General features: G+C 45.0%; 1 protein-coding gene across 1 annotated transcript in view; it reads right to left on the minus strand.

Annotated features, from left to right (window-relative positions):
- Nucleotides 1-3,225: 3,225 nt before the first annotated feature.
- LOC147102459 (nuclear pore membrane glycoprotein 210-like) overlaps nt 3,226-14,521 on the minus strand; it is a 132,189-nt gene continuing 120,893 nt past the window's right edge. Inside the window, exons 38-39 of the mRNA XM_085964935.1 lie at nt 8,788-8,856; nt 3,226-4,173 (exon numbers count right to left, since the gene is read on the minus strand). Coding sequence (XP_085821061.1) covers nt 4,100-4,173; nt 8,788-8,856 — 143 coding nt within the window. The 3' untranslated portion in view covers nt 3,226-4,099. The remainder of the gene's footprint in view (nt 4,174-8,787; nt 8,857-14,521) is intronic.

Genomic DNA, 14,521 nt, shown 5'->3' on the forward strand with positions numbered 1-14,521 from the left:
CTTTTAAGTTTTTTTTTCTTATTTTAGATGTGGGCTTGTTCAGATTTAACCTAACACATCTAATACAAAACACCGTTGCCAAGTTGACTGAAGCAGAATGCTCCCCCTGCAACTTTCCTGAAAACCATTCTAGATAAGGTAGCTGTGACAAACACCTGGATATCTCTGTACACAATTGTGAACTAGAGAGGGCTGTGAATAGATAATGGACGGTGTAGGCTTTGTTGTCAGTTCAATCCATAGTTCAACAGTAACATGTCACGACTCAGCTGTTGAGTTTAGTAGTGACTCAGGAAATATTCCTCTTCATGCCTTGGATCATCCAGCCGTGAAGAATTCCTTTGTGGGCAATCTAAAGAATATGGACTGATCCTTGGAAGTCACCGCCTGAGAAAATAGTGCCTTTGAAGTCCCAAAGGGTGAAATCTGGGATACTGCACTAACCATTAGACAGATATGGAGGGCAAGTAGGTTTTGAATTTTCTTGCTTTGAGTGTTTGCATCTGAGACTATTTAAAAAAGGTGGTAGAGAGAAAACAGGGAATTATAGACCGGTAAGCCTGACATCGGTAGTGGGGAAAATGCTAGAGTCCATTATAAAAGATGTAATAGCAGAGCACTTGGAAAACAGTGACAGGATCGGACAAATTCAACATGGATTTACAAAAGGTAAATCATGCTCGACTAATCTACTGGAATTTTTTTGAGGATGTAAATAGATAAGGGAGAACCAGTGGATGTGGTGTATTTGGACTTTCAGAAGGCTTTCGTTAAGGTCCCGCATAAGAGACTAGCGTGCAAAGTTAAAGCACATGGAATTGGGGGTAAGGTACTGATTTGGGTAGAGAACTGGTTGGCAGACAGGAAGCAAAGAGTTGGAATAAACGGGTATTTTTCCAAGTGGCAGGCAGTGCCTAGTGGGGTACCGCAGGGATCGGTCCTTGGACCCCAGCTATTCACAATATGTATTAATGATCTAGACGAGGGAACTAGATGTAATATTTCCAAGTTTGCAGACGACACAAAGCTGGGAGGGTGTGTGTGCTGTGAGGAGGATGCAGAGAAACTCCAGTATGATTTGGACAGGTTGGGTGATTGGGCAGATGCAGTATAATGTGGATAAATGCGAGGTTATCCACTTTGGTGGCAAAAACAGGAAGACAGATTATCTGAACGGCAATAGATTGGGAAAAGGGGAAGTGCAACGAGACCTGGGTGTCCTTGTGCACCAGTCGCTGAAGGTAAGCATGCAGGTGCAGCAGGCGGTTAAGATGGCAAATGGTATGTTGGCCTTCATAGCGAGAGGATTCGAGTACAGGAGCAAGGATGTCTTGCTGCAGTTGTACAGGGCCTTGGTGAGACCACACCTTGAGTATTGTGTGCAGTTTTGGTCGCCTTATCTGAGGAAGGCTGTTCTTGCCATGGAGGGAGTGCAGCGAAGATTCACCGGACTGATACCTGGGATGGCAGGAATGATGTATGAGAAGAGATTGGGTCGATTAGGCTTATATTTGCTAGAGTTTAGATGAAGGAGAGGGGATCTCATTGAAACTTATAAAATTCTAACTGGACTAGATGCAGGATGTTCCCGATGGCGGTGGAGTCCAGAACCAGAGGTCACAGTCTAAGGATAAGGGTAAGCCATTTAGGACTGAGATGAGGAGGAATTTCTTCACCCAGAGAGTGGTGAACCTGTGGAATTCTCTACCACAGAAGGGAGTTGAGGCCAACTTATTAAATATATTCAAGAAGGAGTTAGATATATTTGTTAAGGCTAAAGGGATCAAGGGATATGGGGAGAAAGCAGGGACAGGGTACTGAATTTAGATGATCAGCCATGATCTCATTGAATGGCGGAACAGGATCGAGGGGCCGAATGGCCTACTCCTACTCCTATCTTCTGTTTCTATGAGACATCATGGCTGAAACTCATCCTGCTAGACAGCAATGCCGCCAAGGGAAGAATTGGACAGACAAATTAACAGCATTTGTTACATAAAAGGCAATACAACTGCTTTTCAAGGGCTCGATTCACTCAACAGTTCATCTGCTTAACCTTCTGGGGATTATCCCAAGAAAGATATTCAAGCAAGTGAACAAATTATTCATACCAATGCCAAATGTTTCATTGCTTTGCCTTGCAAAGAAGGCACAATTCTGTAACTTTCTGGAAGAAAATGGGAAACCACCACGTTTGCCCCCAGTGCCCATCAATACCCTGTGGAACAGCTGGTTTATGGTAGCAATAATTCACCAGAATCACCTTCAAGAGTATATTAACTTGTTGGAAGGAAGAGGGCAAGTGAAAGACAGGAGGCACACTGCATTTCAGGATGTATTTCAGCGCAGTCAGAATCAAAGTGTTCAGGCTGATCTGGATTTGCTACAAGAATCATGGAAACTATGTAGGTATAAGGTATAAGTACGACTCTCACTCGAGCTGTAGGATCTGATTGCTTGGGCGCAGATCTGCAACAAGAGTTGTTGAAGAGGAGCTGGCTTTAGTACCTTTGCTGTCAGAGTATAACTTGTCCTTTGCTTGTGAGCGCTTCCTCAAATCACCTGCAATAAAGCAGCTCATCAGCACTCACTGTCAAAGTTCAGAAATGAAAAGTGACCACTTGGATGAGGTCTTGGATGGTGGCTTATGGAATCCTACCCTACCAGAGATCAACAATTTGAAGTGAAAAGGAGAGAAAAAAATGGTAAAGAGGAAAGAAAATTCTGTGGATATTGCAATTTGTGTGTCTTTTTGTTGGTGCAACATATTCAACATACAAATATGGAAATGAGCATAAGCAATGTACGTGTTTAATTCTTCCGAGGGCTAACATAGTATTTCTATATGAAAACAAACTGCTGCAGCTGTGCCAGAGAGAAAGAGAATGACGATGCCCAGGAGAGGTACCCTTTTTAAATAGATATACAAGAACAAGAGGGGAGAGTCACATGAGTGATATCCCAATGTCAAAAACATCTTAAAGGAGTGTCACTCTTGCAAATCTCCCTTTGGGTGAGCTGGGCTTATTCTTAGTGATATGTGGGGGACATGGAAATAAGTGTTATTTGGCCCCATGAATCTCCCACGTTGTAAGTTAGAACAATAAGCATTAGAAATAAAAATAAACTATTTACAACTATTGTATGATAGAGGTCAGGTGTACTGAACTCAGAAATCAAACATTTCAAGTACCATACTATAAATTCTAAATGTAGAGACACACATTGTAAACTTCCTTCTAAATTTTATTACACTTAAAGCAAATACATGCAACCTTAAACTATGTACAACAATATAAACATGCATGACTTTTATAACAATCAAAATTCAATGCACTCTGTTCTACAGGACTAAATCTTAGAACGTTAATGTATGAAAACAAGGATAGCATGGCAGAAATATGTATATCATGCAGCTTCCATTCACCAAAATAGATTCAGGACTACAATCAACAGAGAACAAGACTAAACCAGTTTTTTGTCAAAAATGTATTGCTCTCAAATTATAAAATGCAACAGTGAACCACAATTTGCAATATGCGGATATTATTCTGTTTTGCTACAGGGTACGGTGATTGTTCATTGGCCACTCATGTAGTGTGATCACCTAAAAGTTTGATTTTACAAAAAAAATGGCCAGTGCTGTGTAATATTTGTTTTGCTGATTTTTATAAAAATGCAAATGACATTCTCCACAGCACCTACCAATTACACTCCTGAAATCCATAGTAATCATGCTAATTTATGCCACTTAATATTGACAAAGTACACTTTCCCTCCCAAGGTTGATTATAAATCAAGCTTTGACTGGTGATGAAGACCATATTGCTGGGATAATTCCCACGAGTTACAAGAGAAACTGATGGTGTGTGCCATCATACCCTGAAGTTAAAATCTTTAACATAACTGTCTTAAATGCAGTCAAGTGTCATAATTCAGATGTCTGCTGCTAAAAAAGAACTATTTAATGAGGACAAGATTGAATTTGTTGCTCCATGTTGCTAGAATCTTAAACACAACTGACAAAAATGCAGTCACATTTTACACAAGTAATTCTTACTGCCGAATACTGACTGCACTGCCTTCCCATGAGTGTTTGTTAGCGTACACTCCACAGCCAGGACTGTAGATATCGCCTTCGGGGACTATTACACTGAGACGTTGGATTGTAACCTATACAACAAAGAGAGGTTTAATTAAGCAATAGATACCTGCTTTAGTCTATATGAAATATAACTGCACCACATATTCTTTTGTCAGAATGGGTTTTAATTTATAACTGATTATCAAGATTACAATACTACTTGAATTTAATTTTGATCAGCTCATTCATGTTCTGCATTTATCTTTATATTCTTCCTGTCTACTGAACTTCTCCCTTTAACTAATCTAGTTCTATATATTTTAATATATTAAAAATCTTACATCTACTTCCACTTCCTGTTAACTTTTTCCATTCTAAACTCCTAGGTCCATTTTTGTAATGTAAACTGCCTATGTAAACTCGTCACACTGGGGTAGAAATTGGTTCATGGCCGAACCTAGCGGCGGCATTGACTACCATACTGAAACTGATACGCAAGAGGATTACTTTTAAGGACCACTGATTTGGCTGTTTTAGGTCTGAGAACATTGAATGCAGCAAGCATTCCTGGCCTCCAAACCCACTTCACCTAAAGACTACACTTGGTCTTGGCTCCCCATGTACAATGCTATGGAGATCGACTAGTTATATAATAGCAAAATACTGCGGATGCTGGAAATCTGAAATAACAACAGAAAATGCTGGAAATACTCAGCAGGCCAGGCAGCATCCGTGGAGAGAGAAACAGGGTATATACTGTATTCGCTGCTCACGATGCGGTCTCCTCTACATTGGGGAGACCAAACGCAGATTGGGCGACCGCTTTGCGGAACACCTCCATTCAGTCCATAAGGGTGACCCTGAGCTTCCGGTCGCCTGTCACTTTAATTCTCCACTTCACTCCCACTCTGATCTATCTGTCCTCGGCCTATTACATTGTTCTAATGAAGTTCAACGTAAGCTCGAGGAACAGCACCTCATCTTTCGATTAGGCACTTTACAGCCTGCCGGACTCAACATAGTGTTCAACAATTTCAGGTAATAATCCCTGCCCCCATTTTTCATGCAGTATGATTTTGCCATTCCCATTTGCAACATTTTTACAGCATGTTCTTTCAATTCCTCCCCCCCCCCCCCGTCTCTGCACCTGCTTAATATGTTACATTTCCAGCCTTTTCCAGTTCTGATGAAGGGTCCCAGACCCGAAACGTTAACTCTGTTTCTCTCTCCACGGATGCTGCCTGGCCTGCTGAGTATTTCCAGCATCTTCTGTCGACTAGTTATATCTTCATTATACTAAGGGCCAGTTTAGCTCAGTTGGAAATACTTCCCTGTCTCAGAAGATTGTAGGTTCAAATTCACTAAGTTGATACTTCAGTGCACTACTGAGGGAACGTTGCATTGGCAAGGTGCTGTTTTTTTAATGTAAAACATTAAACCAAGGTCCATTCCGCCTGATCAGATCCCATGAATAGCAGGGAGTTCTCCTGGTGTCCTCGCTAATATTTCTCCCTCAACCAACACCACTAGAGCAACTGGTCATTCATTTCATTGGTGTTTGTGATCTTGCTGTGCAAAAATTGGCTGCTGCATTTGTCCATATAATAGTGACTACGCTTCAAAGTAAGTTACTGGGCGTGAAACACTTTGGGAGGTCCCAATGATGTGATAAGACACAATAAAAATCTAAGTTCTTTCTGTATACAGGAGATAGAATTTTTCAGTAATTAACTGACATACTTCTCAATAAATCTGCTGTAATGATGTCCCAATCTGATCACCTTGTGCAGATGATGTGCAAAGAACATGGAGTGCCTTGTTTGATAGAATTCTCATTTGACCCTACTTCTGACAGAAATCTGTCCAAAAACTAAATGAAACCCCTACATAAAAATTAATGGTACATGTTTATTGTTGGTCACATTATCATTGAAATCACTCAGCTAGCCATTAATCTCTCTAAAATATATAATAAAACCATCCAATTTTTTCAGCTCTTATTACTGGACTCATTCACAGCCATTTATGTGAAGACATCAATGTTACACTATTCATTATTAAAGTAATGTTGCCTTATCCTCCTAATCCATTTTCAATTTTAGCACTCAGTTTATCTGCATGTTTTTAAAAAGAATATTTTCCACTGTTTGCTAATTTTAGCAAATAGGTGAGCCTTCATAACCAATGGAGTGATGGAAAGCTGTTTTTAGTGCTGCTATGAGGATTATTCCAACTCAAAAATGGGTGAAAGATAGTGAAAAGTAGAAAAAGAACATGAATTTGATATAGCACCTTGCCTCATCCTCAGGACATGCCAAATCTCTTCACAACCAATTAAATACTTAAGTTCAGTCATTGTAGCCAAACGTGACAACCAATTTGCACACTGCAAAGTACCACAAACGGAAAATGAGATGACTGATCAGTTAATCTGTTCTTGGTGGTGTTGGTTGCAGGAGAAATGTAAAACAAACTGCTTTTTCCTTGTTAAGATATCGTTAAAGGCTAATCATCATGAACATTTAAAATAATTCATTCACAGGATGTGGGCGGCGCTGGCAACTGCCCTTGAGAAGGTGGTGGTGAGCCGCCTTTTTGAACACCGCTGCAGTCCGTGTGGTGAAGGTACTCCCACAGTGCTGTTAGGGAGGGAGTTCCAGGATTTTGACCCAGCAACAATGAAGGAACAGCGACATATTTCCAAGTCAGGATGGTGTGTGACTTGGTGGAGAACTTGGAGGTGGTGGTGTTCCCATGTGCCTGCCGCCCTTGTACTTCTAGGTGGTAGCGGTCGTGGGTTTGGGAGGCGCTATCCAGATTATGTGGTGGAGGTGGGAAGATAATCAAAGAGTGAGTATTGAACGCCAGATCAGACCTGCTGTTAGTGAGCAGTATGATTCTAAAGTATCAATATAGCAAGACAGAAGTGAATACTCAAAGTGGAACCAATCAATTTTTTCTGTCCTATCCATTTCATGCAGGCTCATGCTCAGTCTGCAGCTATTGATTACACTTCGCTGGCACAGTCTCCATCAGAATGATGCTGTGGTACATATGACAGAACCATTTGATTTAATGAATGGTATTGCACTGAAATATATTGCCTTCTCTTTAAAACATACAGTTGTTTTCATGCTTCAACTTATTTAAAACAAGAATGTGTAAGTTTTGCAAAATTCAGGCAGTTCCCCCCCCGAAGATTATTTAATTAAAAGAGACCCTGGTTGGCTGATTTTAAAACCAGGGCACCCAAAATGGCTGCGGTAAACCTCGTGACCAGGCCGAATGCGATTTTAAAACAAAGGTTTTGCAAAGTAAGCAGGTCAAGGAGTTCAAGTTTTAAACTAATCAAGGATTTTGTAAAGACTGATGAAATGGACAAAAGACGAACATTCCAGTCCTCAAGTGGGAATGGGCTCCATCAAGCCATTAGGCTCTCTGCATTTTAAATCGGGAACCGCTCACCAGAGACATTAAGCCTGAATGGGAGCAATTCACAACTTGTCTTTAACAACAGCCAGGGTTTCGAGGCTACTTTAGACATAACGACTATCACTCTACAGGTCATTTTTATAAACGTTTTTAAACATTTAAACGAGCTCACCCAAATCATACAAAGGACTGAACTGATTTGCCGAGCAGATAAGGGCTACCGAGAGGAGTATAAATATAGCCCCTCAGGAAGCCATGCTCTCTCTCTCTCTCCCCCCGCGCCCTGCTTGCCACCACCCCAGGAAGAGGACCTACGAAGAAGAGCCCGTCCCGAGAGACTGTTTTATTACTGGGGTATTTTCACCTGGACGGTACCCTGTGCAGCATTGAAACCACGTGGCATCGAAAGGCAGCAGGGCAAAGAAGCAAGATTCTCGTCTGTTTAAACGACTCAGACTGGTGAGCATGGAATTCTGACCCCTCATAAGATAGCCTAGCGAGGTTTAGAGGGTGGGAGTTAAGGGGATTGCTAAAATTGTCATTTTAGTCATTTTCCCTCGATGTGCCGTTTATTTCCCATCCCTGTTAAGTGTAAGTGTGCTGCATCTATATTATCCTTTGTATAGAATCGTTCTCTGGTAATAAAATCTTGGTTTTTCTTTGCACCAAACCACTGGTCTGCTCGTTTTCTATAATCGCTACCTGCAAATAAGTCCGGTGGTCAGAACTCAAAAGGGGCGAGCGATTCGAACCGCTCAAAAGGGGTAGTCAGAGGCACAACTGACGAACCCAAGACACCCACACAGTAAAACCCCCCACAAAAAATGTCTGGATGATTCATCTCTAGATAGATAACCTTCATCTGAAATCACAGTTAGTGCAAAATTGTGTCTGGGATTTTCTCCGATATCAGAGGAAGTTCTATACAGTAATGGGAAAACCGCATTGCTGGTCTGTACAAGTGGGCCTCTGTTGGATGCAATCCGGTAAAGTAATTGGGGTATAACAGTGGCAGCTGTGGTATAGGATAGCACTAATTGTACCTGCATACTATTCACAGGTGGTCTTGGTATTGCTCTACACTGCACCCCACCAAAGCAAGCAATAAAACTGCAGTCGTACACTATGCATGGAACAAGCACCACAACAGGTTAACATCTACCCTCTTGTTCAACAAGCTCCAGAGAATGTAACTGCATTTGATTATTATGATCAAAGATTATGGAATAAACAGCATCACTGTGGCTATTGCTGAAACGTTCGACATTTACCTGTCTGCGGTGCTGAAGAAACATAAATTACAGGGATAGTCTGTATCCTCGTCAAGAAGGCATTATAAGCTACAAGAGAAAAATAAGTTGTAGTCATCACTTTTTTTTCAGCAACTCCAGGCTATTAGTTTCTTCTTGTTATCCCCATTTTTTATGTTTTATATTCCAGCAATTGAAAAACGTTATTTTGTAAAATTCTGTACCTTTGGATAAAAATCATTGAAACCCATAATAATACAGTATAACTAATTGTTTGGTTCTCATTCTGAGGAGTTCTCAATATCAACACATGGAATTTAAGGGGTGCTAAGAGAATTATAAGATCCCACATAGGTGGGGATTTTGGTTTAGAACTTTACAAGTTGGCTGCTCAGGCACTCTAGGATCTGCAGGATTGAACTGTTTCTTCTTTTCTCATTTTAAGCCTTCCCATACTATGCATCATTCAGCCAATGACAGGATGTACATATAGCCTTCTCCCAGGCCCTTGGTAATGCTGCTCTTGATACATTTCACAGGAAGTGTGGAAGAGTCGCCCGGGAGATGCATCCATTTGACTTTTCCTTTCTATGGGAAGCAGTTGACTTACACTTGGCACCACTTGCTCATGGCCAAGATCTGGAACTCACCAGGAGATAATCGCTGCTGGTTTGGTGCATGCTCTCTCCTCCCTTTGGCCTCCACTGCGTCTAACCCGATCTACATACCCCTCCTCTACTTCCTCCCCATGCTTGTAACTTTGCTCTACATTCCTTTTTGCAAACCACCTCTACCAATGCTCTACTTTCTCCTTTGTCCCTCCTGACTTCTAACCCTCCTCTATCTCCACCCCCCCCCCCCATCCAACTGTAATCCTGGTCTATCTTTCCCTCTTTCCTTCACCCCACTCTAACCCCTCTGGGCTCCAGCACGGCAACTGTCGCTCAGCCCTGATACAATTATCCCCCACCCTATAACCTCATACACCTTGACGGAGAAGGGGTTATTCGGGAATTTCTACACGGCTTCTGGAAAAGAAGGTTCTGTCTCACCAACTTGGTCGAATTTTTTTTTTGGAGAAAGTTACTAATTTGGTAGATATCGGTAGCCCCCATTGACACTGTGTATCTTGATTTTCAAAAAGCATATGACAAGGTGCTGCCCAAAAGGTTACTAAATAAGCTAGAGTCCTGCAGGATTATTGGGCAGATTTTACCTTGGATAGGGAACTGGTTACACTCTCATAGGCAGAAGGTAGTTATTAACGGTTGTGGCTTTGCGTGGCTACCGGTCATTAAGTGGAGTCCAGCAAGGATCGGTGTTAGGACTGCTGTTGTTCATCTTTATTAATGATTTGGTTGAATGCATCAAAGGAACTGTCTGCAAGTTTGTGGATGATGCGAAGATATGCGTGGATGTAAGGATCTTAGATGAGAAAAATAGATTGCAGGCAGATCTAGATGTGATGATGGAATGGGCTAGCCATCTGGCAGATATCTTTCAATATAGATAAGTATAGTATTATGAGGGGCAGTGTATAAAATTATGAGGGGCATAGATAAAGTGGATAGAAACGACCTATATCCCTTAGCAGAGGGGTCAAAAAACAGGGGGCACAGATTTAAAGTAATTGGGGGAAGGTTTAGAGGGGATTTGAGGGGAAATTTCTTCACCCAGAGGGTTGTGGGGGTCTGGAACTCACTGCCTGAAAGGGAGGTAGAGGCAGGAACCCTAACCACATTTAAAAAGTACTTGGATGTGCACTTGGGATGCTGTAACCTGCAGGGCTACGGACCAAGAGCTGGGAAGTGGGATTAGGCTGGATAGCTCTTTGTTGGCCGGCGCGGGCACGATGGGCCGAAATGGCCTCCTTCCGTGCTGTAACTTTCTATGATTCTATGATTATGTACTTGGGTACTTGCTGCTGGTCGGGAGCCTCACATGCCGGCCACAAATATCAGGAAATATCAGGCAGCAGACCTACAATTTCCTAATCTGCGCAGCTGGCGTGCGCACACGCCTCCCCACTGCCAGCACGCACTCATAACATTGGCCCTGTCTGCACACAATTTCTAGGGGGGGGGTTCTGGAGACACACTAACCTGGAAAATGTTGAATTTTTACATTAAAAATGCTGCATTATGGTTTGTTTTAAACACATTTTTTATTTCACAATGAATACATAATCTGAAAAAAATTGAACACAGACATTTGGGTTTTTCAATATTCAAGGGACCAACCAGCTCATCATAGAATTACATAGAATATACAGCACATCCAACTAGTCTACTTCCCCATTAAACAGTCAGTCTCCCCACCCCCCCGCATTAAAACATATATTCTCCTCTCTCTAAATATCTTTCCCCAATTTATAGGGAACTCCCTCCTTTTATCTTTCTCCAATTTAGCGGCGCTGTCCCTCTAATCTCCTCCCCGGTTCAATTTGGCACTCTCCTTGCTCAGTTTGCACCAGGATTCTCCTTCCCTGCCATCTCATGTTGGCACTTTTCCCTTTCAGTTCATGTTGGCACTTTTCAATGCCCCTCTCAGTTCACAGTGACCTTTCACTCCTCACCTCCCTCAGTTCATGCTGGGACTGTGCACCCTGACCTTCCTCAGTTCATACTAGCAGCTTTTACCCCTTCCCATCATTGCTGTAGCTCCCCTTCCTCTCCACTCTCAAAGCCACTCCCACTGCTCCAGGGATGAAACACTACTGTGGGCAAGAGTTCTTGCTGTATTTTTGTGTGATTAGAAATTCCTGATCTCGCAAAACAATCCTGAGAATTGCCACTCACCGCAGTATTTCAACAACTGGAATGGCAGTGAGGGACAGAGAGGGGAGTGGATCTAATTTTCACACTTCAAAACAGTTAAGAGTGTGCATGAACGCATGCACTGTTTACGCTGGACTACACCCATGTTCTTTCCCTAAAGGGAGTATCAGAAAACTAGAATATGAGTCTGCTCAAACCACTCAAGGGTATCTTCTACTGTCTGGCTCAAAAGCAGCAGTAGTTGGATTTGGTAGTCTACTGACTTTTTATTCCCGACATCTAAATCTAGGTCAGATTGATAGGATGAAAACGTCTGCCAGCTAGAAGGGTCCAATGCAATGTGGTTTTGGCCAAGCCCAGCCCAGTTCTCAGTGGCAGAGGGCCACAACATAAAACTAATCCTATATCAGTAATCTCAACCAGAGGTCATAAGGATGGGTGGTATGGGAAGTGAAAAAATTGGCACTGGTGTATCGGGGGAGCGAATGCCTTTGAGGATAGGAGTTGGAGCAGAACAGAGGGATCTTTACTATCCATCTAACCCACATTACATCTGACAGTTGCAGCAATTATTCGGAACCTTCCAAATGAAGCAACTTCTTCAGAACATCAAGTAATGCAACTGCAATAAAGACATAGGCCTAGAAATTCAGTATCGCCATATTTGGGGCGTTATAGTCGAGCGGGCGCTAAATTTAGCACCCGGCGCAAATTATCGCGAAATTGACCTGCTTCGCCCCAAGAGGTGCTTGGAGCGCTAATGCAGGCGCTGCACGACTGTCCTAAGGTGCTAAGCCGGAGAAGCGAGGCGCTACCACCGAGGGCGGGCGCAGCGCAGGTGTGGCCAGTTAGCGATTGCAGGCAGACACGCTGGCGCCGGTCAGCTCTTAAAGGGGGAGGGTCAATTTGGATTGCAGCCATGCCCTGCACATTGGAGCCTTGATTCTCGGCCTGGACAGACCTGCTGCCACATTCTAATGCCTAGGACCATGGAGGGGGCCAGGGAGCGAGCGCAGCAGTTCAGTGAGGGGGCCCTGCAGATTCTGGTTGGCGCAGTGGAGCGCAGGCGATCTATCCTGTTTCCGGACAGTGGCAGGAGGCCGCTGCCCACCGACTACTGCAAAGCTTGGAGGGAGGTGGCTCACAGAGTGACCTCCAGCAGCATGGTGCCTAGGATCCCTGTGCAATGCAGGAAGAAGTTCAACGACCTCACTCAGGTTGTCAGGGTGAGTACCCTTTTCAGTATCCTCTTCATCCCTGCATGTGGACCTCACTTTAAGGGCAAAGGGTCCTGAAAGCCCCAATGGCCAGCCCTCATCCAACACCTATGGGCCTTTCATGAAACTCACATGCACATTCACCACTTTACACACTAAGGGCTATTCGACCATGGGAGGCAGTGCAGCCAAGATCAGGGCTTCACGCTGTAAGGGCTATTCGACCATGGGAGACAGTGCAGCCAAGATCAGGGCTTCACACTGCAAGGGCTATTCGACCATGGGAGGCAGTGCAGCCAAGATCAGGGCTTCACGCTGTAAGGGCTATTCGACCATGGGAGGCAGTGCAGCCAAGATCAGGGCTTCACACTGTACTCAGAGCCCATCCTTTCTCTTGCAGGGCAAGCTGGCACACAATAGGAGGCAGCAGCAACGAACCGGGGGAGGCCGGCCTCACCTTAAAGACCTCAGCGATCTGAAGCAGCGAGTCCAGCGCATTATGGCAGGCCGGCTGATTGGCCCCGTTGCCACTGGCGATGCCGACACCGTTCTGGACAGCAATGGTAAGGTCATCACCTTTTTGACCTCTCTCCTTCCACTTATGCCTCACACCAGCATAGTTTGCCACTATCGAACCAATACAGTGCATTGCAGCACTCATGCCTCCCTGTCCTCATGCTAAAGCAACTCTTGTACCTCCCTGCTTTCAGATGGTGAATCGCCAGGTGAGGAGGCGGGCCCCTCAAGCTGCCACAGAGTGATTCTGAAGGCGAGGAGGAGGAAGCCGGACCATCAGTGCCACCCTCAGCCGAGGCAGCCCATGACCATAATGGGGACACGTCTTCCCTGGAGGGGAGCGGGGGGGGGGGGGGGGGGGAAGGGTCTGAGGAGGGTGAAGCTCCGGGGCCCAGCGGGCTGCAGCAACGCGGGGGGGGGGGGGGGGGGGGGGTTAGGGAAGCTCGGCGGCCTTCTCCCCGGAGGGAGAGTCTGGCCTCCAGTCCTGCTACAGTGAGCGCAGAAGAGGTGCGGCTCCTCGCTGAAATGGGCGCCCAGGCGGAGCAGAGGCACACTGAGCTCATGGCTGCAGTGGCAAGGATGCCCGAATCCATTGAGTCACTGGCAAGGAGTGTCCAGGACTTCGGGGCAGCACAGGCAAGGAGTCTGCAGGACTTCGGTGCAGCACTGGCAAGGAGTCTGCAGGACTTCGGTGCAGCACAGGCAAGGAGTCTGCAGGACTTCGGTGCAGCACAGGCAGCTTCCACGCAAGTGCTTAGTGGTGCCATGCAGTCAGTGGCTGGTCTGATGCAGACGCAGACTGAAGCCACACGAGCACTCACTGCTGCCACCCTCGCTGCTACGGGCACGAATCGCCGGGGCCCTCACCGCGCTGCAGAAGGCCAGCAGTCTGTGCTTCAGCAGATTGCTCTGCATGCTGCAGTGCTGCCCCGTGGGAGTGCCAGTGTGTCGCCTGACCAGGGAGTGCCTGTGCTCTGTCAGGATGGCAGCATTCCTGCTGCCAACACTGTCACTCCTCCACTGCAGCTGCCACCACCCGTAGGACAGACTGCTGCCGCCCATGCAGAGTTGGAGCAGTCAGCAGCCGGGCCCTCCAGGCCCAGAGCTGGTCCAGGCCGTCCCTCAAGGGCATCTGCCGACTCAGTTTCTGACACTCAGCAGCCTTCCCCCAGCCTTGCTGCAGCCACTGGGGTCCCATTGCGGAGGAGCTGCAGGGTGGGAAGGGGCCAATCTCGCAAGCGAAGC

This window comes from Somniosus microcephalus, chromosome 22 (assembly GCF_052327205.1).
Source record: "Somniosus microcephalus isolate GS21.2 chromosome 22, FLI_Smic_1.0, whole genome shotgun sequence".
Lineage (NCBI taxonomy): Eukaryota > Metazoa > Chordata > Chondrichthyes > Squaliformes > Somniosidae > Somniosus > Somniosus microcephalus.